Raw genomic sequence first — 26,733 nt, forward strand, 5'->3', positions numbered from 1 at the left:
ACTCTGAAGGATGAGTGAGGATGTTACAGTTCTGGAAGTGGGAAGTACAGTACCTGTACTATGAAGGATGAGTGAGTATGTTACAGTTCTGGAGGTGAGAAGTACAGTACCTGTACTCTGAAGGATGAGTGAGGATGTTACAGTTCTGGAGGTGAGAAGTACAGTGTCTGTACTCTGAAGGATGAGTGAGGATGTTACAGTTCTGGAGGTGAGAAGTACAGTACCTGTACTCTGAAGGATGAGTGAGGATGTTACAGTTCTGGAAGTGGGAAGTACAGTACCTGTACTATGAAGGATGAGTGAGTATGTTACAGTTCTGGAGGTGAGAAGTACAGTACCTGTACTCTGAAGGATGAGTGAGGATGTTACAGTTCTGGAGGTGAGAAGTACAGTGTCTGTACTCTGAAGGATGAGTGAGGATGTTACAGTTCTGGAGGTGAGAAGTACAGTACCTGTACTCTGAAGGATGAGTGAGGATGTTACATTTCAATGGTACATCTGAACTATGTTGTCCACTAACCTACTACCTGGTGTTTCACATGACAGGATAGTACCTCCCTGGATGACTACCATCCACTAACCTACTACCTGGTGTTTCACATGACAGGATAGTACCTCCCTGGATGACTACCATCCACTAACCTACTACCTGGTGTTTCACATGACAGGATAGTACCTCCCTGGATGACTACCATCCACTAACCTACTACCTGGTGTTTCACATGACAGGATAGTACCTCCCTGGATGACTACCATCCACTAACCTACTACCTGGTGTTTCAGATGACAGGATAGTACCTCCCTGGATGACTACCATCCACTAACCTACTACCTGGTGTTTCACATGACAGGATAGTACCTCCCTGGATGACTACCATCCACTAACCTACTACCTGGTGTTTCACATGACAGGATAGTACCTCCCTGGATGACTACCATCCACTAACCTACTACCTGGTGTTTCACATGACAGGATAGTACCTCCCTGGATGACTACCATCCACTAACCTACTACCTGGTGTTTCACATGACAGGATAGTACCTCCCTGGATGACTACCATCCACTAACCTACTACCTGGTGTTTCACATGACAGGATAGTACCTCCCTGGATGACTACCATCCACTAACCTACTACCTGGTGTTTCACATGACAGGATAGTACCTCCCTGGATGACTACCATCCACTAACCTACTACCTGGTGTTTCACATGACAGGATAGTACCTCCCTGGATGACTACCATCCACTAACCTACTACCTGGTGTTTCACATGACAGGATAGTACCTCCCTGGATGACTACCATCCACTAACCTACTACCTGGTGTTTCACATGACAGGATAGTACCTCCCTGGATGACTACCATCCACTAACCTACTACCTGGTGTTTCACATGACAGGATAGTACCTCCCTGGATGACTACCATCCACTAACCTACTACCTGGTGTTTCACATGACAGGATAGTACCTCCCTGGATGACTACCATCCACTAACCTACTACCTGGTGTTTCACATGACAGGATAGTACCTCCCTGGATGACTACCATCCACTAACCTACTACCTGGTGTTTCACATGACAGGATAGTACCTCCCTGGATGACTACCATCCACTAACCTACTACCTGGTGTTTCACATGACAGGATAGTACCTCCCTGGATGACTACCATCCACTAACCTACTACCTGGTGTTTCACATGACAGGATAGTACCTCCCTGGATGACTACCATCCACTAACCTACTACCTGGTGTTTCACATGACAGGATAGTACCTCCCTGGATGACTACCATCCACTAACCTACTACCTGGTGTTTCACATGACAGGATAGTACCTCCCTGGATGACTACCATCCACTAACCTACTACCTGGTGTTTCACATGACAGGATAGTACCTCCCTGGATGACTACCATCCACTAACCTACTACCTGGTGTTTCACATGACAGGATAGTACCTCCCTGGATGACTACCATCCACTAACCTACTACCTGGTGTTTCACATGACAGGATAGTACCTCCCTGGATGACTACCATCCACTAACCTACTACCTGGTGTTTCACATGACAGGATAGTACCTCCCTGCATGACTACTGTCCACACATACACAAACACACCTTCATGCTAAGACACAGAGAGGTCGCTGCCCCGTGTGACAGCTTAATGCCCGCCAGCATGCCTGTCGTCGACACGCTGAAGTCCAAATAGGCAATCATCTCCGGCGTAGGCGCCTTGTAGATAGAGGGCAGGCGTTTCTTTGGCAGGTCATCCGTATCCAAGATCGGTGGCCACTTTTTTCCACTGTCAAATTTCTCTTCCTGTAAGATGCCAAAATGTATACATGTAATTTAAAAAATATATATATATATAAAATTTTACAACAAAATATATATAATTTTACAAAAATGTTTAATTTTACCAAAAATATGTAATTTTACAAAAAAGTATATAAATTATTAATTTTATTATTAATTATTATTATTAATTATTGTTTGTATTAATTATTATTATTATTATTATTATTATTATTATTATTATTATTATTATTATCTACAGATCTGAAATTTTTCTACATGACAAATTTACACACAAAAAAAAAAACATACAAGGCTCCTTTATATGGAATTTATTTTATTGAGAACGTTCATCAAAAACTGAAGAACCGGAACTGTGAAGATCTTTCAACCTGATGTTCAATTTTTGGAGAACTTTATCCACTGAGTTTACATAAAATTGCTAGGAATCGAGTTTTATTAAATCTAACTGTATATAGACGAACTTCATAAAAACTGATTACATATAGAGGAACTTTATAAGAGCTGACTGTATATACAGTATAGTGATTGTGGGGGAAGGGGGGGGGAGAGAGAGACAGAGAGACAGACAGAGAGAGAGACAGAGAGACAGACAGAGAGAGAGACAGAGAGAGAGAGAGAGACAGAGAGAGACAGAGAGAGAGACAGACATCATGAGGAGCCAGTCTATCAGCATCCTGTCGACCAACATTACAGGTTTCATTACTAATGTTGGAGAGCTCACACATAGTTTTGTGAACACTCGACATCCCAACATGATAGCTGTTGTTGAAACATTTTTGGATGACAGGACTCCAGAAAATTTTGCAAGAATTGCTGGCTACACCTCATGGATGAGAAGAGACAGGCAAGGGAAAGGAGGAGGTGTTGCTGTGTGCTTCTCTAAAAGTGTTCATGCCCAGCACATTGATGTTGCCATCCCTACACATCTTGAAATGATGTTCTTCAAGCTCTGTATAAACACTAGTGCCTCTGTACTAGAATGTGCAATGTACAGACCTCAGTGGCAACATGCAGACCCCATCAACTTCCTAATGGAAAATATTGACTCCCTTCTACTACAACACAACTGTCAACATATCATAATTGTTGGTGACCTCAACCAACACCTTATACAGAGGGACTTTGATGACCTTCTTGCAGTATTTGACATGAGAAACTTTGTTGATTTCCCTACTCACATCTCTGGCTCCTCCCTTGACCCAGTAGTGAGTGATCTGGCAGAAGGCATAGTCACTTGTCAACCTCTCAGCTACGTTGGATCGTCTGACCACAAGGCTGTTTTTACGACACTTAAGATCCCAACAGAACGAGGTGAGGAGTCCACACACACAACCTGGCTATGGGAAAGAGGTAATTGGCCAGCCCTTTGCTCTGAGCTCGCCACCACCGATTGGAATGCTCTTCTCCAAGGGGATGTTGACAACCAAGTGAAAGCCTTCACTGGACACATCCTTAATCTACAACAAGAACACATTCCTCACTGGCAATATGTGACAAAGCCTACAGATCAGCCTTGGTTTGGCTTCCGTTGTAGAGAGGCTGCTACTGCTAAGTACAAAGCATGGCAAAGGTATAAGAGACATCCTACCACCTATAACAGGAACTTGCACAGGCAAGCCTGTAGGCATATGGGTGACGTTCAAAAGTGGGCCATTGCTAAATGGGAGGTGGACACTAAAAGAAAGCTAGCATCAGGTAGGGTAGGCTCCAAAACCTGGTGGTCCCTGGTCAAGGACAGACAAGGTTATCTGCCTGATGAACTCATTCCACCTCTAAATCGACAGGATGGGACCACCTCTACTAGTAGTCAAGAGAAGGCGGACCACTTTGCTACCAAAATGCAAGTTCCTGATCCAGCTAGGGGCCCTCCTTGGCTAGCTGCAAGAACTGTGTCAAAACTGTCAGTGGTGACAATAAGGCAGGAGGAGATGCATTTCCTTCTTAAATCGCTTGACCAAGAAAAGGCTGTGGGCCCAGACAAGTTGAGCCCAAGATTGCTGAGATGTGCAGACCAGCTAGCAGCACCTCTAACTCGCATCTTTCAGCACTGCCTAGTACAGTGTAAATGGCTCTCTCTATGAAAAAAGGGAAATGTAGTCCCTGTTCACAAAAAGAAGAGCAGAGCAAAAATCAGCAACTACAGACCAGTGTCACTCCTGTAAATCACTGGTAAGATCCTTGAGACAATAATCTCAAGACAAATGGCAGAGTTTTTTGACTACCACTCACTACTTTGTGATCATCAATATGGCTTCAGGAAAGGTTACTCTGCTGCTGATCTGTTGTTAAACCTCTCCACTAAGTGGCACCAGTCACTGGATGAATCCAAAGTCAGCTGTGTGGTAGCACTGGACATTGCTGGCTCTTTTGACCGGGTGTGGCACCAGGGCCTCTTAGCAAAACTTCAAGCACTGGGAATTGCAGGCTCTACGTTATGTCTCCTCAGTGATTACCTTCATGGTAGATCTCTAAGTGTAGTTCTCAATGGAACGGAATCAGCAAGACATCCTATTGGGGCAAGTGTTCCATAAGGAAGCGTACTGGGACCATTGTTATGGAATGCCTACTTCAATGACCTTCATCTCATCCCAGAATCTCATGCATATGCAGACGACTGTACACTGACATTCACTTATCCAAGAGAAGAAATGCCAGCTGCTCTAAGCTACATCAATCACCAGCTAAGAGCTATATCAGCTTGGGAAAATAGATGGCAAGTAACATTTGCACCTGAGAAAACGCAAATGATGATAGTCTCTAGGCACCATGATGGTAATGCTGGTGCAGTAGTAAGGATGAATGGGAGGGTGTTGGTACCTGGAGAAGAAGTTGATATCCTTAGGGTGAAATTTGACTCCAAACTAACCATGAAGAACCATGTTGTAAATCTTGCAAACAAGGCAGCCAGGAAGTTTACAGCACTTCGCCGTATCTCGCATCTGCTTGACAGTAGGGGTTGCAAGATTCTGTACGAGGCACAAGTATGCTCACACCCTGAGAATGCTCCACTTTCTTGGTTTGCCTGCCCCCCCCCCTCTCATCTGCGACTGCTTGACAGAGTAGAGAACAGAGCAAGACGTCTCATCTCTCGCCTGGACCCATCCTGGATAGATCTGTCATTTCAGCAGAGCCTTCAATATAGGAGGGATGTGGGTGGCCTTACTGTTATGTACAAGGCCAATATTGTCAAAGTACCACACTTGGATCCACTTCGAGGACAGCGTGAAACAAGCTTTTATGCCACAAGACGGGCAGAAAGCAGCAACTTCACTCTGGCTGTACCCTTCTCTAGAACATCACTCCATCTGAGATCATATACAACCAGGATGACTCGAGTATGGAACACATTCGTACAGCATAATGATGTCAACGAGATAAAGTCGGTTGATCACATGAAAATGCTGGCCCACAGATGGCTCCAACTTCATCCTGTTCCCTACTTGTATGTCTCATAACAATAAAAATGCTTTCAAATGAGCTGATGTAGGTAACAGCTCTTAGCTTGCCAATAAAGTTAGGAATCCTTAACCTGTAAATAGCTTGTCAATAAAGCTAGGGATCCTTAACCTTGTCAAACCCTGTGTAAAAAAAAAAAAAAAAAAAGAGATAGAGAGAAAGAGAGAAAGATAGAGAGAGATAGAGAGAGAGATAGAGAGAGAGAGATAGAGATATATACAGTGGACCCCCGCATAACGATATTATTTCAATCCACAAGTCTGTTTGGGTGCCGTTATAGACCGAACTTGTTCCCATAAGAAATATTGTGAATTAGATTAGTCCTTTTCAGACCCCTAAAAATACACCTACAAAAGCACTTACAAAAATAAACTTACATAATTGGTCGAGTTGGGAGCTGATCGTTATCTGGGGGTCCACTGTATATATACATATTTTCATATAGTTGGACTTGAGTCCTGGAAATGGGAAGTACAATGCCTGCACTTTAAAGGAGGGGTTTGGGATATTGGCAGTTTGGAGGGATATGTTGTGTATCTTTATATGTGTATGCTTCTAAACTGTTGTATTCTGAGCACCTCTGCAAAAACAGTGATAATGTGTGAGTGTAGTGAGTGTTGAATGATGATGAAAGTATTTTCTTTTTGGGGATTTTCTTTCTTTTTTGGGTCACCCTGCCTCGGTGGGAGACGACCGACTTGTTGAAAAAAAAAAATTAATAATAATAATAATATATATATATATATATATATATATATATATATATATATATATATATATATATATATATATATATATATATATATATATATATATATATATATATATATATATATATATATATATATATACATGTATGTATATATATATATATATATATATATATATATATATATATATATATATATATATATATATATATATATATATATATATATATATATATATATTTATATTTGAGAGAGTAATTGTGGTAGGGGACCTGAATGCTAAAGTAGGAGAAACTTTTAGAGAGGGTGTGGTAGGTAAGTTTGGGGTGCCAGGTGTAAATGATAATGGGAGCCCTTTGATTGAACTTTGTATAGAAAGGGGTTTAGTTATAGGTAATACATATTTTAAGAAAAAGAGGATAAATAAGTATACAAGATATGATGTAGGGCGAAATGACAGTAGTTTGTTGGATTATGTATTGGTAGATAAAAGACTGTTGAGTAGACTTCAGGATGTACATGTTTATAGAGGGGCCACAGATATATCAGATCACTTTCTAGTTGTAGCTACATTGAGAGTAAAAGGTAGATGGGATACAAGAAGAATAGAAGCATCAGGGAAGAGAGAGGTGAAGGTTTATAAACTAAAAGAGGAGGCAGTTAGGGTAAGATATAAACAGCTATTGGAGGATAGATGGGCTAATGAGAGCATAGGCAATGGGGTCGAAGAGGTATGGGGTAGGTTTAAAAATGTAGTGTTAGTGTTCAGCAGAAGTTTGTGGTTACAGGAAAGTGGGTGTGGGAGGGAAGAGGAGCGATTGGTGGAATGATGATGTAAAGAGAGTAGTAAGGGAGAAAAAGTTAGCATATGAGAAGTTTTTACAAAGTAGAAGTGATGCAAGGAGGGAAGAGTATATGGAGAAAAAGAGAGAGGTTAAGAGAGTGGTGAAGCAATGTAAAAAGAGAGCAAATGAGAGAGTGGGTGAGATGTTATCAACAAATTTTGTTGAAAATAAGAAAAAGTTTTGGAGTGAGATTAACAAGTTAAGGAAGCCTAGAGAACAAATGGATTTGTCAGTTAAAAATAGGAGAGGAGAGTTATTAAATGGAGAGTTAGAGGTATTGGGAAGATGGAGGGAATATTTTGAGGAATTGTTAAATGTTGATGAAGATAGGGAAGCTGTGATTTCATGTATAGGGCAAGGAGGAATAACATCTTGTAGGAGTGAGCAAGAGCCAGTTGTGAGTGTGGGGGAAGTTCGTGAGGCAGTAGGTAAAATGAAAGGGGGTAAGGCAGCCGGGATTGATGGGATAAAGATAGAAATGTTAAAAGCAGGTGGGGATATAGTTTTGGAGTGGTTGGTGCAATTACAGTGGACCCCCGGTTAACGATATTTTTTCACTCCATAAGTATGTTCAGGTGCCAGTACTGACCGAATTTATTCCCATAAGGAATATTGTGAAGTAGATTAGTCCATTTCAGACCCCCAAACATACACGTACAAACGCACTTACATAAATACACTTACATAATTGGTCGCATTCGGAGGTAATCGTTATGCGGGGGTCCACTGTATTTAATAAATGTATGGAAGAGGGTAAGGTACCTAGGGATTGGCAGAGAGCATGCATAGTTCCTTTGTATAAAGGCAAAGGGGACAAAAGAGAGTGTAAAAATTATAGGCGGATAAGTCTGTTGAGTATACCTGGTAAAGTGTATGGTAGAGTTATTATTGAAAGAATTAAGAGTAAGACGGAGAATAGGATAGCTGATGAACAAGGAGGCTTTAGGAAAGGTAGGGGGTGTGTGGACCAGGTGTTTATAGTGAAACATATAAGTGAACAGTATTTAGATAAGGCTAAAGAGGTCTTTGTGGCATTTATGGATTTGGAAAAGGCATATGACAGGGTGGATAGGGGGGCAATGTGGCAGATGTTGCAGGTGTATGGTGTAGGAGGTAGGTTACTGAAAGCAGTGAAGAGTTTTTACGAGGATAGTGAGGCTCAAGTTAGAGTATGTAGGAAAGAGGGAGATTATTTCCCAGTAAAAGTAGGCCTTAGACAAGGATGTGTGATGTCACCGTGGTTGTTTAATATATTTATAGATGAGGTTGTAAGAGAAGTAAATGCGAGGGTCTTGGCAAGAGGCGTGGAGTTAAAAGATAAAGAATCACACATAAAGTGGGAGATGTCACAGTTGCTCTTTGCTGATGACACTGTGCTCTTGGGAGTTTCTCAAGAGAAGTTGCAGAGATTGGTGGATGAATTTGGTAGGGTGTGCAAAAGAAGAAAATTAAAAGTGAATACAGGAAAGAGTAAGGTTATGAGGATAACAAAAAGATTAGGTGATGAAAGATTGGATATCAGATTGGAGGGAGAGAGTATGGAGGAGGTGAATGTATTCAGATATTTGGGAGTGGACGTGTCAGCGGATGGGTCCATGAAAATGAGGTGAATCATAGAATTGATGAGGGGAAAAGGGTGAGTGGTGCACTTAGGAGTCTGTGGAGACTAAGAACTTTGTCCTTGGAGGCAAAGAGGGGAATGTATGAGAGTATAGTTTTACCAATGCTTTTATATGGGTGTGAAGCATGGGTGATGAATGTTGCAGCGAGGAGAAGGCTGGAGGCAGTGGAGATGTCATGTCTGAGGGCAATGTGTGGTGTGAATATAATGCAGAGAATTCATAGTTTGGAAGTTAGGAGGAGGGGCGGGATTACCAAAACTGTTGTCCAGAGGGCTGAGGAAGGGTTGTTGAGGTGGTTCGGACATGTAGAAAGAATGGAGCGAAACAGAATAACTTCAAGAGTGTATCAGTCTGTAGTGGAAGGAAGGCGGGGTAGGGGTCGGCCTAGGAAAGGTTGGAGGGAGGGGGTAAAGGAGGTTTTGTGTGCGAGGGGCTTGGACTTCCAGCAGGCATGCGTGAGCGTGTTTGATAGGAGTGAATGGAGACAAATGGTTTTTAATACTTGACGTGCTGTTGGACTGTGAGCAAAGTAACATTTATGAAGGGATTCAGGGAAACCGGCAGGCCGGACTTGAGTCCTGGAGATGGGAAGTACAGTGCCTTCACTCTGAAGGAGGGGTGTTAATGTTGCAGTTTAAAAACTGTAGCATAAAGCACCCTTCTGGCAAGACAGTGATGGAGTGAATGATGGTGAAAGTTTTTCTTTTTCGGGCCACCCTGCCTTGGTGGGAATTGGCCAGTGTGATAATAAAAAAATAATAATAATAAATAAATAAATAAATAAATAAATAAATATATAAATAAAAAATAATAATAAATATATATATATATATATATATATATATATATATATATATATATATATATATATATATATATATATATATATATATATATATATATATATATATATATATATATATATATATATGCATGCAATAAGATCACAGTAAACAGGTGATTTCAGAATATGCAAAACAACCACTCTGAAAGAATAGAAAAATTCCAAGCGCTTTTGTGACTACTCACATTATCAAGGAACTATGAAAGTAAAGCATCCAAGGAAGCTATATAAGGGGTCTGGCCAGCACCGTTTGTGGGATCTGATAGTGAGGTGCTGGCCAGACCCCTTATATAGCTTCCTTGGATGCTTTACTTTCATAGTTCCTTGATAATGTGAGTAGTCACGTAAGCGCTTGGAATTTTTCTATTCTTTCAGAGTGGTTGTTTTGCATATATATATATATAATATATATATATATATATATAATATATATATATATATATATATATATATATATATATATATATATGAGAGATTGAGAGAGATTTAGAGAGATAGAGAGATTTAGAGAGATTGAGAGAGATTTAGAGAGATGGAGAGATGGAGAGATTTAGAGAGATGGAGAGATTTAGAGAGATGGAGAGATTTAGAGAGATGGAGAGATTTAGAGACAGAGAGATTTAGAGACAGAGAGATTTAGAGACAGAGAGATTTAGAGAGAGTGATTTAGAGACAGAGATTTAGAGACAGAGAGATTTAGAGATAGAGATAGAGATAAAGAGAGAGAGAGAGAGGGGGGTCTCCCACACTTACCTTACTCTTTAGGAGTTTAATAACAGTGAGCGTGGACAATATAATTGAAGACTTGGACACATCAACCACAGTTCTGACCGTATTGACTGTAGACTGTAAGTTCTGGGGGTGAGGAGGTCGTATAGTGACTGGCACAGCTCCAACATACAAACAACCATAGAACGATGCTATAAGGTCCACCCCAGGAGGGTAGATGAGTGCCACATGGTCACCCGTGTTAATGTGACCTTTTTCCAGCAGTAAACAGCCCACTCGTTCCGCCTTCTTGTGTAACTGGGCGCAGGTAAGGGAGGTGGCAACTTGGCCCTTAGAGTTCAAAAGAGTGAGGATTTCATGGTTCTCTGTGGTGGTGGCTCGCCACTTGAGGATGTCAGCGATGAACTGGGGATGCTGAAACCAGGTGCAATGTGATAGTCAAGCAGCAGCATCAACAAGGACAAATACAGGAATTTGAATAGAAATCTGTTTTTATGTAATTCTCTGAGGCTATGAATCCTTACAACTGCATTAGAATTGATGCTGGACCTTCTACTCATTTCTGGTACAATGCCAGCTCCTGACGAAGTAATGAGTGCAAAATGAAAGGCCTAGACTTATCTGGGTGCCTATCAAAAGCTAGACATTCACTTTAATAACCCTGGAGCACTGGGCTTGTGCCCGGTTATTTCATTAAATCTTGACACATGTAGTGAACTTCCTCGTCTCATCCAACACAGAACTTCCCCGTCTCATCCAACACAGAACTTCCTCGTCTCATCCAACACAGAACTTCCTCGTCTCATCCAACACAGAACTTCCTCGTCTCATCCAACACACAACTTCGTCTCATCCAACACAGAACTTCCTCGTCTCATCCAACACAGAACTTCCTCGTCTCATCCAACACAGAACTTCCTCGTCTCATCCAACACAGAACTTCCTCGTCTCATCCAACACAGAACTTCCTCGTCTCATCCAACACAGAACTTCCTCGTCTCATCCAACACAGAACTTCCTCGTCTCATCCAACACAGAACTTCCTCGTCTCATACAACACAGAACTTCCTCGTCTCATACAACACAGAACTTCCTCGTCTCATACAACACAGAACTTCCTCGTCTCATACACACACAGAACTTCCTCGTCTCATACAACACAGAAATTCCTCGTCTCATACAACACAGAAATTCCTCGTCTCATACAACACAGAACTTCCTCGTCTCATACAACACAGAACTTCCTCGTCTCATACAACACAGAACTTCCTCGTCTCATACAACACAGAACTTCCTTGTCTCATACAACAAAACTTCCTCGTCTCATACAACAACAGAACTTCGTCTCATATAACAACAGAGAACTTCCTCGTCTAATATAACAACATACAACTTCCTCGTCTCATACAAAAGAGAACTTCCTTGTCTCATACAACAATATACAACTTCCTCATCTCATACAACTTACCCTTCTCATACCATCTTCATTATCCATGAGTCCCATGTCTCTTCCCTGGGCACTGGCCAGCCTGTTGCCCTGCACCAGGTTCCCCACCATTACACTTGCTGGCCCAACATCTGACAAAAAAAAAAAATGTGATTAAAATACTGATTTTAAACCTTTTTTTTTCCAAAATCTCAACAGACTTTTTTTTTCAATATATTCATTAGCCAATTTCTGTGAATTTATATCAATGAAAATTTGTCCGAGACATAAGCTATAAACAACTGTAGTTTGGATAGAAGTCAGAATCCAGCAGCTGGCACAGTGTACAACTGACCTGCACTTAGGAGGAACATTGTACACGAGGTTTTGCTCCATCCTGGGGCAAAACATATTACTTGATGGTTCAAAACATGCAAAAACATTGCCCAATATTTCCTAAGTGCTGGTTACTTGTATATTGTGAATTGTTCTTTAATACAATACTCTGCTGTATTTGTGTGTATTCTTTAGTATTTGTGTGTACGTGTGTATTTGTAAGCAGTAGAGGATATTCAAAATTGTAACCTAATGGCTCAACAGCATACACAATGTGTACAAGAAATACAGAATTATGCAAGAAATACAGAACAAACACAATGATAGTCATTAACCCTTTCAGGGTCCGTCCCGTAGATCTACGGCTTTACGTTCAGGGTCCAAACCGTAGATCTACGCCATGAGCTCAGCTCACTCTGATAAACTGTGAGTGGTACATTTGGGCCTAGATATGAGAGAATACATCTATGTGGTATGTGTGCACCACATAAAACAGATCCTGCAGCACACTGTGTAGAATGAGAGAAAAAAAATGAAATCATGATTTTTCGATTAAAACAGCAACTTTGCAGTGTTTTTTCGTATGTTTTTTATAGTTGTATTTGCGATTTCTTGGTCTCATTTGATAGAATGGAAGACATATTACAGAAATAGAGATGATTTTGATTGGTTTTAGCATTGGAAATGGCTTGAAACTGAGCTCAAAGTAGCGGAAATGTTAAATTTTTGCCGATATTCAAGAGTAAACAAACGACCTCACACGTCTAATACACGTCAGCTGGTGGGTCTAATATACATTCACAAATATGGTGATGATATTTATACAATTATTACAGTATTGCATAACAGTAAATCTTCTATTTTTTGGTGTGAATAAAAATTCATTATGTGAATAAAAAATCAAAATGGAATTTATTTGTAAAGCCTCAAAACATAACTAATGAACAGAGGAAATGTTAGTTTAGTGCCAGGAATGCCTATATTGTTCATTCTGGACCCTATTTTGAAATTGGAATATTTTGAACTTTGTGTTAAATTGGCCAAATTAACAATTTCCGATCACTTTATTTTGTAGTTGAAACAGTTGACTTGGCGATTTCTTGTGCTCAATCGATAGAATAGAAGTAATACTAGTGAAATAGCTAAGAATTTGGTTGATTGGAATAATGTAATTGGCCTAAAATGGGAGTCAAAGTCGGCAAAATCGCCGATTCGTAAATATCGCTGACACATCAAAATTCGCGAGAGCATAATTTCGTCAATTTTCCACCAAATTTCGTACTTTTTGTTTTATTACCTTCACAAACAGATTCTCTATGATTTCATAAGAAAAAATAAAATTTTTTTTTTTTTTTTAAATTCTTGGACACTGGTGCGTGACTCCAGATTTGGGCCTTGGACCCTGAAAGGGTTAATACAAGTCCTATGATGTAGTAGTAGTTTAGAGTACAGTGGACCCCCGGAATTCGATGGTATCAGTATCCGATAAATCCGGTATTCGATACATTTTAACGCAAAAATTTTGCCTCACCACTTGTTAAAAAACCCGCCACACGCGATTCGTCTGAGACGTGTCCACATGTGGCCTGAACTGCCCCGTGCGTGCCAGTGTTTACAAGCCAGCCAGTGTGCTCGCATCTAAGCATACATTCGGTACATTCCATATTATCACAGTGTTTTTGGTGCTTGTTTCTGCAAAATAAGTCACTATAGGCCCCAAGAAAGCTTCTAGCGCCAACCCTTCGAGAAAAAGGGTGCTAATGGCTATTGAAATGAAGAAAGAGATAATTGCGAAGTACGAAAGTGGAGTGTATGTGTCAGAGCTGGCCAGGTTGTATACAAAACCCCAATCAACCATCGCTACTACAGTGGCCAGGAAAACGGCAATCAAGGAAGCTGTTGTTGCAAAAGGTGCAACTTTGTTTTTGAAACAGAGACTGCAAGCGTTAGAAGATGTTGAGAGACTGTTATTGGTGTGGATAAATGAAAAACAGATAGCAGGAGATAGCATCTCTCAAGCGATCATTTGTGAAAAGGCTAGGAAGTTGCATGAGGATTTAATTGAAAAAATGCCTGCAATTAGTGGTGATGTGAGTGAATTTAAGGCCAGGAAAGGTTGGTTTGAAAGATTTAAGAATCGTAGTGGCATACATAGTGTGATTAGGCATGGTGAGGCTGCCAGTTCGGACCAAAAAGTAGCTGAAAAATATGTGAAGGAATTCAAGGATTACACAGACAGTGAAGAATTGAAACCTGAACAAGTGTTTAATTGCGACAAAACAGGCCTGTTTTGGAAGAAATTGCCAAGCAGGACCTACATTACTCAGGAGGAAAAGGCACTCCCAGGACATAAGCCTATGAAAGACAGGCTTACTCTTCTGATGTGTGCCAATGCTAGTGGTGATTGCAAAGTGAAGCCTTTATTGGTGTATCACTCTGAAACTTCCAGAGTGTTCAGGCAAACCAATGTCTTCCAGGCTAATTTGTGTGTGCTGTGGAGGGCAAACAGTAAGGCATGGGTCACTAGGGACTTTTTCTATGACTGGTTACACCATGCATTTGCCCCCAATGTGAAAAATTACCTAATTGAAAAGAAATTAGACCTTAAGTGCCTCCTGGTATTAGACAATGCCCCTGGTCATCCTACAGACTTGGCAGAGCGACTTTCTGGGGACATGGGCTTCATTAAGGTCAAGTTTTTGCCTCCTAATACCACTCCTCTCCTGCAGCCTATGGACCAGCAGGTCATTTCCAACTTCAAGAAACTGTACACAAAAGCTATGTTTGAAAGGTGCTTTGAAGTGACCACAGACACTCGATTGACTCTAAAAGAGTTTTGGAAGGATCACTTTAATATTCTCAATTGTGTAAACCTTATAGGTAAGGCTTGGGAGGGAGTGACTAAGAGGACCTTGAACTCTGCTTGGAAGAAACTGTGGCCAAAATGTGTAGACAAAAGGGATTTTGAAGGGTTTGAGACTAACCCTGAGAATCCTATGCCAGTTGAGGAAACCACTGTGGCATTGGGGAAGTCCTTGGGGTTGGAGGTTAGTGGGGAGGATGTGGAAGAGTTGGTGGAGGAGGACAATGACGAACTAACCACTGATGAGCTGCTAGATCATCTTCAACAGCAAGAGGCCAGACCTGAGGAAACTACTTCAGAGGAGGAGATAGAGAAATTGAGGAAGTTGCCTACTTCACAGATTAAAGAAATGTGTACAATGTGGACAAAGGTGAAAACCTTTATGGATGACAATCACCCTCACAGCTATTGCAAGCCGTGCTGGTGACTATTACACTGACAATGTTGTGAACCACTTTAGGAAAGTCATAAGAACATAAGAAAGGAGGAACACTGCAGCAGGCCTGTTGGCCCATACTAGGCAGGTCCTTTACAATTCATCCCACTAACAAACATTTGACCTACCCAATTTTCAATGCTACCCAAGAAATAAGCTCTGATGTGCAAGTCCCACTCAAATCCAACCCATCCCACTCATGTATTTATCCAACCTAAATTTGAAACTACCCAAAGTCCTAGCCTCAATAACCCAACTAGGTAGACTGTCCCACTCATCTACTACCCTATTTCCAAACCAATACTTTCCTATGTCCTTTCTAAATCTAAACTTATCTAATTTAAATCCATTACTGCGGGTTCTCTCTTGGAGAGATATTCTCAAGACCTTGTTAATATCCCCTTTATTAATACCCATCTTCCACTTATACACTTCGATCAGGTCTCCCCTCATTCTTCGTCTAACAAGTGAATGTAACTTAAGAGTCTTCAATCTTTCTTCATAAGGAAGATTTCTAATGCTATGTATTAATTTAGTCATCCTACGCTGAATGTTTTCTAACGAATTTATGTCCATTCTGTAATATGGAGACCAGAATTGAACTGCATAATCTAGGTGAGGCCTTACTAATGATGTATAAAGCTGCAGTATGACCTCTGGACTTCTGTTGCTTACACTTCTTGATATAAATCCCAGTAATCTATTTGCCTTATTACGTACGCTTAGGCATTGCTGTCTTGGTTTAAGGTTGCTGCTTACCATAACCCCCAAGTCCTTTTCGCAATCTGTATGGTTAAGTTCTACATTATTTAACTTATAAGTGCTAGGGTTATGGACACTCCCGAGCTTCAGAACCTTGCATTTATCTACATTGAACTGCATCTGCCACTTTTCTGACCAAGAGTAGAGTTTGTCTAAATCCTCCTGAAGTTCCCTAACATCTACGTTTGAATCAATTATCCTACCTATCTTCGTGTCATCGGCGAATTTGCTCATATCACTAGTAATTCCTTCATCAAGATCATTGATATATATTATAAACAACAACGGGCCCAAGACTGATCCCTGTGGAACGCCACTTGTTACTGATCCCCACTTGGATTTAACCCCATTTATGGACACTCTTTGCTTCCTGTCTGTGAGCCATGATTCGATCCACGAGAGCACCCTTCCCCCAATGCCATGAGCTGCTACTTTCTTCAACAGTCTTTGGTGTGGAACTCTATCAAATGCCTTACTAAAATCTAAGTAAATAATATCAAATTCTTTATCGTGGTCAACAGCCTCAAAAGCTTTACTGAAGAAAGTTAATAAATTAGTTAGACAAGACCGGCCTCTTGTGAATCCATGCTGAGTATCATTAATCAAGCTGTGCTTATCGAGATGGCTTCTTATAATCTCAGCTATAATTGACTCTAGTAATTTGCCTACAATTGAGGTCAGGCTTATTGGGCGGTAATTTGACGGTAACGACTTGTCCCCCGTTTTAAAAATAGGAATGAGAGGTACAGGCCTCTATAGACAGATATGTTGTGCGACAGAGGTCCAGTGACTCTCAAGCTGGTCCTAGTGGCATTAAAAGAAGATGGGAAGTAACCCCGGAAAAGGGCTTGCTACCTCAAGTCCTAATGGAAGGGTATTCCCCTTCTAAACAATAACTTCGACACTCTCCCCTCCTCCCATCCCATCAATCATCACCAGATCTTCATTAAAGGTAAGTGTCATGTATTCTATTGTTAGTAGAGTACTACAAACTGTGCATGTCTTCTTCAGTTTGTGTGCATTAAACTTAACCCTTTGACTGTTTCAGGCCCCTCTCTGAAACTGTCATTCTATGTCGCCAAATATTCAAAAAAAAAAAATTATTTTTTCTTATGAAAATGTTAAGATTATTTTTCTGAGTGTTTTAGTCCAAAAAAAAAATTTTTGCCATCCGTACTTACCGAGATATAGAGCCGTGAAGTTTGCAGAAAATGAGCCGCGTATGGCAACAGCGGCGACTGCCGCTCACCCGGTAAACTTTAGTTTACTTGTAATTGAAGGTTTTTTGTTTTTTTCACTATTTTATTTTTTCACATAACTTATGTGGCCTATGAGACCAAAGTAAGGTGCAATGTACATATATACACTCGTTGTATACAACACAATAAGCACACAAACATAATTATCAATATATTGTTTACAAAACTTGTTTACAAAAACAAACAATCATCCTCCTCCTCCTCCTCCTCCTTCTCCTCCTCCTCCTCCTTCTCCTCCTCCTCCTTCTCCTCCTCCTCCTTCTTCTTCTCCTCCTCCTCCTCCTCCTCCTCCTCCTTCTCCTTCTCCTCCTCCTTCTCCTCCTCCTTCTCCTCCTCCTCCTCCTCCTTCTCCTTCTCCTCCTCCTCCTCCTCCTCCTCCTCCTCCTCCTTCTCCTTCTCCTCCTTCTCCTCCTCCTTCTCCTCCTCCTCCTCCTTCTCCTCCTCCTCCTTCTCCTCCTCCTTGTCTTGTGTGCGAGTGTGTGGCTTATAATTGTTTTGAGTCAGAAGTCGGCAGCTGTCAAAGTGACATATTGTCTCATTACTCACTCCCCCTCCTGCCTGTCAAAACAATGGGGTCGGATGCTGCTTCCCCTCCTCCATTCTATCTAATTATCTTTCTCCCTCATTCTATATCTTTCAATCTGTCTCTCTTTCTATCTGTCTGCCTATCTCTGTCTCACAGGTACACATAAATACAAGTATACATAGTGTAAATTACCTAGGATAACCCAAGAAATCCAGACAAAGTGCTATACTCTGCTTGAAGATGTGAGTAAAAGTGATGACACAGTCTTGTGGCTCTCTCTGAGACAGAGAGCTAGATGGACAGACAGGGAGCTTGACAGACAGACAAATAGACAGACAGAAATGTTTGTGTACCAGCAAAAACAAAGGGAGGGGATGGTCATGTAATATTTCCTTAGCTCTACCCTCGTTTACGCTCATCAAAGTCAGCTCTTATCAGATGTTATCTCCCCTTATCTTGTCACTGTCATGGGGAGGACTTTTTTTTTTCTTGCTTCAAGGGAACAATATTATTACATCATCTTCTTCCTCCTCCTCCTCCTCCTCCTCCTCCTCCTCCTCCTCCTCCTCCTCCTCCTCCTCCTCCTCCTCCTCCTCTTCCTCCCCTCCTCCTCCTCTTCCTCCCCTCCTCCCCCTCCTCCTCCTCCATTGCTTTTGGTCTCAAACTCCTCCAAATCATGAAATTGATCTTCACTGACACTTCCATCTGTGTTAGAGCATCACTTGGGAAGAGAAGAGTCCCAGATTTGCTGGGGAATCACATATTTCTTACCGCTAGACATGCTGAAAATGGACAACTGAAATGGCATTCCCACAATGCACCACTGGCTCCCCGATTTTTTTTATATGGTGCACACTGACCATGGAGACCCATTCTCTCACATGTGGGCCTACCAGCTTTCTCCTGCTTGATTTGAAGCTGCTAGAATTTATGCGTATAAATACGTCAGAAACATTGGCTCGTAAGACGTATTTATACGTCGGAAACAGTCAAAGGGTTAATATTTCATGTAGTAAAACTTTTTTTTTTTCATACTTTTGGGTGTCTTGCACGGATTAATTTGATTTCCATTATTTCTTATGGGGAAAATCAAGTCGCCTTTCGATAATTTTGGCATACGATGAGCTCTCAGGAACGGATTAATATCGAATACTGGGGGACCACTGTAATTTAAAAGTTACAGCAGTAATTTACAAATTACAGCAGTAATTTTCAAATCACAGCAGTTATTTACAAGTTACAGTAGTAATTTACAAGTTACAGTAGTAATTTACAAGTTACAGTTATAATTTAGAAATTATAGTAATAATTTATAAGTTACAGAAGTTATCAGAACTTACAGTAGCAATTTACAAACTGAAGCAGTTATAGGTACCCCATGGCCTGGTGGCAAAAGCTCTCGCTTCACACAGTGAGGGTACGGGCTCGATTCCTCATGAAGGGGTGGAAATATTGGACGTGTTACATTACACCGGTTGTCTATGTTCACCCATCAATAAAATGGGTACCTGGGTGTTAGTCGATTGGTGTGGGTCGCATCCTGGGAAAAAGATGACCTAATTTGCCCAAAATGCTCTGCATAACAAGTGGCTTTTTATATAGTAGCATGTCACTGAAGTCAGCTAGACCTATATATCTTGTACATGTACTTGTAGTAAATAAAGATATTATTATATTACAGTCCTCCCTCACAAATCCGGCAATCAGTTATTCGGTTCCTTCAGTTATTTGGCACTAATTTTGACTAGCATAATTTCAAATTTCCAGGGTCACCACACCAACCTGCTGGTACTGTTTGGTGGCGCTACTTGCTGCATAAGTCATTCCAATTTCTTTTTCTCCATTTATTGTTTTAACTTGCTTGCTTTTAGCCCTAGCCATGGTTCCAATGAATAAAAGAAATGCTTCTCATTATATAAAGCACCTACACAGTACATTATCCATTAAAGATAAGGTGGCTTTGAAGCCACTGTCGGTTGTCATGAACTCAGTCTCATGAAGCAGGAGAATATGCTTTATTAAGCCTGGTGGTCTGGTGGCTAAAACTCCCGCTTCACACACGGAGGGCCCGGGTTCGATTCCCGGCGGGTGGAAATTCCGACACGTTTCCTTACACCTGTTGTCCTGTTCACCTAGCAGCAAATAGGTACCTGGGTGTTAGTCGACTGGTGTGGGTCGCATCCTGGGGGACAAGATTAAGGACCCCAATGGAAATAAGTTAGACAGTCCTCGATGACGCACTGACTTTCTTGGGTTATCCTGGGTGGCTAACCCTCCGGGGTTAAAAATCCGAACGAAATCTTATCTTATCTCTTATCTTATCTTATGCTAATATCAACACTACAGCTTATTTGCCTATCACAATTGATCTAATATGACATAAGAAACAATATAAATAACATAAAACATGTTAAATACTCCAGAATGAATAATATTTGGCATAACACCAAGCAGTTCGACAGAGTTATGAAGAGGATATGGTAAACAAATACCATTCTCCTATCCTTGTCTTGGTGGTTTATATTAGAGAAAACAGAGTATAGCACAGGGCTAACTGTGATATACACTCGTACTCCACCATAAACATGAAACAAAAAAGTTATTTTCTCTCTATAGACTATCACACAGAGCAGCATATGTGCAGAGAACCTAGGATAATCCCAAAAAAGTCAACGTGGCTTATTTTTAGTACCTGGCTTGGGTTAGCCATATATGATTTTTGGTAAATATTCAATTCCCAGCCAGGGTAGAAACATTAGGCGTGTTTCTTTACACCTGTTGTCTATGTTTACCCATCAGTAAATGGGTACCTGGGTGTTAGCCGACTAGTGTGGATGTTATCCTGGGACACTGACCTAATTTTCTTGAAATACTCAGCATAACAAGCGGCTTTCTATACAGTAGTATGTCACTGATGTCAGCTAGGCCTGTATATCTTGTACATGTACGTGTAGTAAATATATTATTATTATTATTTTCTCAGTTGTTTGTTGGGTTATCTTATTCAAACTTGGGCAATGTATGATGGAAAGATACTTCTTCACGTACACCAAAAATGAAAGAAATCAGACCATAAATAGCGGAGTTCACTTCTCAGCCATTAGTGGCCGCTTAGTGGTATATTTTTGTATGTTTTTTATGGTGATATTCTCATTTTTTCGGTCTCATTTGATAGAATGAAAGATTTATTTATTATTATTTATTATCACACTGGCCGATTCCCATCAAGGCAGGGTGGCCCGAAAAAGAAAAACTTTCACCATCATTCACTCCATCACTGTCTTGCCAGAAGGGTGCTTTACACTACAGTTAAAACTGCAACATTAACACCCCTCCTTCAGAGTGCAGGCACTGTACTTCCCATCTCCAGAACTCAAGTCCGGCCTGCCGGTTTCCCTGAACCCCTTCATAAATGTTACTTTGCTCACACTTCAACAGCACGTCAAGTATTAAAAACCATTCGTCTCCATTCACTCCTATCAAACACGCTCACGCACGCCTGCTGGAAGTCCAAGCCCCTCGCACACAAAACCTCCTTTACCCCCTCCCTCCAACCTTTCCTAGGCCGACCCCTACCCCGCCTTCCTTCCACTACAGACTGATACACTCTTGAAGTCATTCTGTTTCGCTTCATTCTCTCTACATGTCCGAACCACCTCAACAACCCTTCCTCAACCCTCTGGACAACAGTTTTGGTAATCCCGCACCTCCTCCTAACTTCCAGACTACGAATTCTCTGCATTATATTCACACCACACATTGCCCTCAGACATGACATCTCCACTGCCTCCAGCCTTCTCCTCGCTGCAACATTCATCACCCATGCTTCACACCCATATAAGAGTGTTGGTAAAACTATACTCTCATACATTCCCCTCTTTGCCTCCAAGGACAAAGTTCTTTGTCTCCACAGACTCCTAAGTGCACCACTCACCCTTTTCCCCTCATCAATTCTATGATTCACCTCACCCTTCATAGACCCATCCGCTGACACGTCCACTCCCAAATATCTGAATACATTCACCTCCTCCATACTCTCTCCCTCCAATCTGATATCCAATCTTTCATCACCTAATATTTTTGTTATCCTCATAACCTTACTCTTTCCTGTATTCACTTTTAATTTTCTTCTTTTGCACACCCTACCAAATTCATCCACCAGTCTCTGCAACTTCTCTTCAGAATCTCCCAAGAGCACAGTGTCATCAGCAAAGAGCAACTGTGACAACTCCTACTTTATGTGTGATTCTTTATCTTTTAACTCCACGCCTCTTGCCAAGACCCTCGCATTTACTTCTCTTACAACCCCATCTATAAATATATTAAACAACCACGGTGACATCACACATCCTTGTCTAAGGCCTACTTTTACTGGGAAATAATTTCCCTCTTTCCTATGTACTCTAACTTGAGCCTCACTATCCTCGTAAAAACTCTTCACTGCTTTCAGTAACCTACCTCCTACACCATACACCTGCAACATCTGCCACATTGCCCCCCTATCCACCCTGTCATACGCCTTTTCCAAATCCATAAATGCCACAAAGACCTCTTTAGCCTTATCTAAATACTGTTCACTTATATGTTTCACTGTAAACACCTGGTCCACACACCCCCTACCTTTCCTAAAGCCTCCTTGTTCATCTGCTATCCTATTCTCAGTCTTACTTTTAATTCTTTCAATAATAACTCTACCATACACTTTACCAGGTATACTAAACAGACTTATCCCCCTATAATTTTTGCACTCTCTTTTGTCCCCTTTGCCTTTATACAAAGGAACTATGCATGCTCTCTGCCAATCCCTAGGTACCTTACCCTCTTCCATACATTTATTAAATAATTGCACCAACCACTCCAAAACTATATCCCCACCTGCTTTTAACATTTCTATCTTTATCCCATCAATCCCGGCTGCCTTACCCCCTTTCATTTTACCTACTGCCTCACGAACTTCCCCCACACTCACAACTGGCTCTTCCTCACTCCTACAAGATGTTATTCCTCCTTGCCCTATACATGAAATCACAGCTTCCCTATCTTCATTAACATTTAACAATTCCTCAAAATATTCCCTTCATCTTCCCAATACCTCTAACTCTCCATTTAATAACTCTCCTCTCCTATTTTTAACTGACAAATCCATTTGTTCTCTAGGCTTCCTTAACTTGTTAATCTCACTCCAAAACTTTTTCTTATTTTCAACAAAATTTGTTGATAACATCTAACCCACTCTCTCATTTGCTCTCTTTTTACATTGCTTCACCACTCTCTTAACCTCTCTCTTTTTCTCCATATACTCTTCCCTCCTTGCATCACTTCTACTTTGTAAAAACTTCTCATATGCTAACTTTTTCTCCCTTACTACTCTCTTTACATCATCATTCCACCAATCACTCCTCTTCCCTCCCGCACCCACTTTCCTGTAACCACAAACTTCTGCTGAACACTAACACTACATTTTTAAACCTACCCCATACCTCTTCGACCCCATTGCCTATGCTCTCATTAGCCCATCTATCCTCCAATAGCTTTTTATATCTTTCCTTAACTGCCTCCTCTTTTAGTTTATAAACCTTCACCTCTCTCTTCCCTGATGCTTCTATTCTCCTTGTATCCCATCTACCTTTTACTCTCAGTGTAGCTACAACTAGAAAGTGATCTGATATATCTGTGGCCCCTCTATAAACATGTACATCCTGAAGTCTACTCAACAGTCTTTTATCTACCAATACATAATCCAACAAACTACTGTCATTTCGCCCTACATCATATCTTGTATACTTATTTATCCTCTTTTTCTTAAAATATGTATTACCTATAACTAAACCCCTTTCTATACAAAGTTCAATCAAAGGGCTCCCATTATCATTTACACCTGGCACCCCAAACTTACCTACCACACCCTCTCTAAAAGTTTCTCCTACTTTAGCATTCAGGTCCCCTACCACAATTACTCTCTCACTTGGTTCAAAGGCTCCTATACATTCACTTAACATCTCCCAAAATCTCTCTCTCTCCTCTGCATTCCTCTCTTCTCCAGGTGCATACACGCTTATTATGACCCACTTCTCGCATCCAACCTTTACTTTAATCCACATAATTCTTGCATTTACACATTCATATTCTCTTTTCTCCTTCCATAACTGATCATTCAACATTACTGCTACCCCTTCCTTTGCTCTAACTCTCTCAGATACTCCAGATTTAATCCCATTTATTTCCCCCCACCGAAACTCCCCTACCCCCTTCAGCTTTGTTTCGCTTAGGGCCAGGACATCCAACTTCTTTTCATTCATAACATCAGCAATCATCTGTTTCTTGTCATCTGCACTACATCCACGCACATTCAAGCATCCCAGTTTTATAAAGTTTTTCTTCTTCTCTTTTTTAGTAAATGTCTACATGAGAAGGGATTACTAGCCCATTGCTCCCGGCATTTTAGTCGCCTCATACGACACGCATGGCTTACGGAGGGAAGATTCTTTTCCACTTCCCCATGGACAATAGAAGAAATAAAGAAGAACAAGAGCTATGTAGAAAAAGGAGAAAAACCTAGATGTATGTATATATATATGCATGTGCATGTCTGTGAAGTGTGACCAAAGTGTAAGTAGGAGTAGCAAGATATCCCTATTATCTAGCGTGTTTATGAGACAGAAAAAGACACCAGCAATCCTACCATCATGCAAAACAGTTACAGGTTTCTGTTTCACAGTCATCTGGCAGGACGGTAGTACTTCCCTGGGTGGTTGCTGTCTACCAACCTACTACCTATATATAGATATATATTACAGAAATAGATATGATTTTGATTGCTTTCATGACGAAAAGTACCCTGAAATTGCGCTCACAGTAGCGAAAATGTTCTATTCTTTAGCGAAGCTCAAGAGTAAACAAATGACGTCACCGTCCAATACCTGTCTGCCTACCAGTCTAAATTCCAGTATGGAGTCAAGAATGGATTGACATTATTTATACAATTATTACAATAATGCAGTAGTCTGCATAACAGTAAATCTTCTATTTTTTTTTAATAAAAATTCCAAATGGTAAGCAAGAGTAATATAATAGGGGCCTGTAGCCGTGACTAATGAACAGAGAAATTGTTATTTTAGTGCCAGGAATGTCTGCATTGTTTATTCTGGATCCTATTTTGAAATTGGCATCTGTTGAAATTTGTGTGAAATTGGCCAAATTGCCAATTTCTGACCACTTTATTGGGTAGTTGAAATAAGTGAATGGGCGGTTTCTTGCACTCAGTTGACAGACTAGAAGTAAATAAGTTTATTCAGGTATACACAAATACAGTTACATAGATTATCATACATAGCAGTGTATGTATAGAGAACCTAGGATAACCCAGAAAAGTCAGACAAAGTGACTTATTTCCAGTACCTGGCTTGGGCTTGCCATATATGATTTTTGGTAAATATTTTTTTTTCTCGGTTGTTTGTTGGGCTATCTCATTGAAACTTGGGCAATGTATGATGGAAAGATGCCTCTTAATGTAAAACAAAAATAAAAAAGACGGACGATAAATAAGGGAGTTCACTTCTCAGCCATTAGCCGCCTCTTTGCACTATGTCTTCGTATGGTTTTTATGGTTGCATTCTAGTTTTTTTGGACTCATTTGATAGAATGGAAGATATATCACAGAAATAGACATGATTTTGATTGCTTTCATGACGAAAAGTATGTACCTTGAAATTGAGCTCAAAGTAGAGGAAATGTTTGATTTTTGCCGATGTTCAATGAACTTTTTGTAAGTCAAGTTGGCTAATTTTATTAAGTGTATTCTAACCTAACCACTCTGTAATCCGGCAAACTCAGTAATCCGGTACATTACAGGTCCCAATGATGCCGGATTTGTGAGGGAGGACTGTATATTATTTACAAGCTACAGTAGCAATTTACAAATTACAGCAGTTATTTACAAATTACTACAAGTTTTTTACAAGTTACAGTTGTAATTTACAAGTTACAGCAGTTATTTACAAATTACAGTACTATTTTACAAATTACAGTAGTAATTTGCAAGTTACAGTAGACACTGTGTGGCACTGTCTAATACACCCCACACTTTTTCACTACTCATACACAGATCACAATAGTCATTATACCTTTCATGTTGGAAGGCTCTAGCTCCAGAGATCAAACTGGAGATACGAATTTGTTGAAACTGCCTCTTAAGTAATATTATAACTCTATGCCATGTTCAACTTAGTCAACCCCTCGGGCTGGCTAAGATCTATAACTTTGTTATTTCAAACGTGAATGGTCATCATTCACTCGCAAGTTGGAATGATGACTGTTTGAAGGATGAGACACCTGATGGACTGAGCACATCAACTCCAGGCTGAGGGACTGATTACCCCAAACTCCTTATCTTCCACCGTTTTTCTCTGTACTGGACTGAAGAAGCCACTTGCTGGGGAAACGTTTCCTCAATAGATGTTCCCAAAGGTTGCACGAATCTCTCATTCTTCAACTCATTGATTTTCTAAACCCAAATGACTGGTCTTTTCAAGAATTCATTAAAACAACACTGATTAGATGCGAAACTGCCGTCGGGATTTATATTTCGTGCCATTGCTGCA

General features: G+C 40.6%; 1 protein-coding gene across 8 annotated transcripts in view; it reads right to left on the reverse strand.

Moving 5' to 3' along the window:
- The window catches only part of DIP2 (disco-interacting protein 2), a 613,961-nt gene that overhangs the window by 7,781 nt on the left and 579,447 nt on the right, over positions 1-26,733 (reverse strand). For all 8 annotated transcript variants that reach the window (XM_070104686.1, XM_070104684.1, XM_070104685.1 and 5 more), the window contains 3 exons: positions 11,994-12,103; positions 10,550-10,939; positions 2,119-2,319 (listed from right to left, as the gene is read on the reverse strand). In XM_070104686.1, the coding sequence (XP_069960787.1) occupies positions 2,119-2,319; positions 10,550-10,939; positions 11,994-12,103 (701 nt within the window). The remainder of the gene's footprint in view (positions 1-2,118; positions 2,320-10,549; positions 10,940-11,993; positions 12,104-26,733) is intronic.

The sequence above is a fragment of the Cherax quadricarinatus genome, chromosome 93, assembly GCF_038502225.1.
Source record: "Cherax quadricarinatus isolate ZL_2023a chromosome 93, ASM3850222v1, whole genome shotgun sequence".
NCBI classification, from domain to species: Eukaryota; Metazoa; Arthropoda; class Malacostraca; order Decapoda; family Parastacidae; genus Cherax; species Cherax quadricarinatus.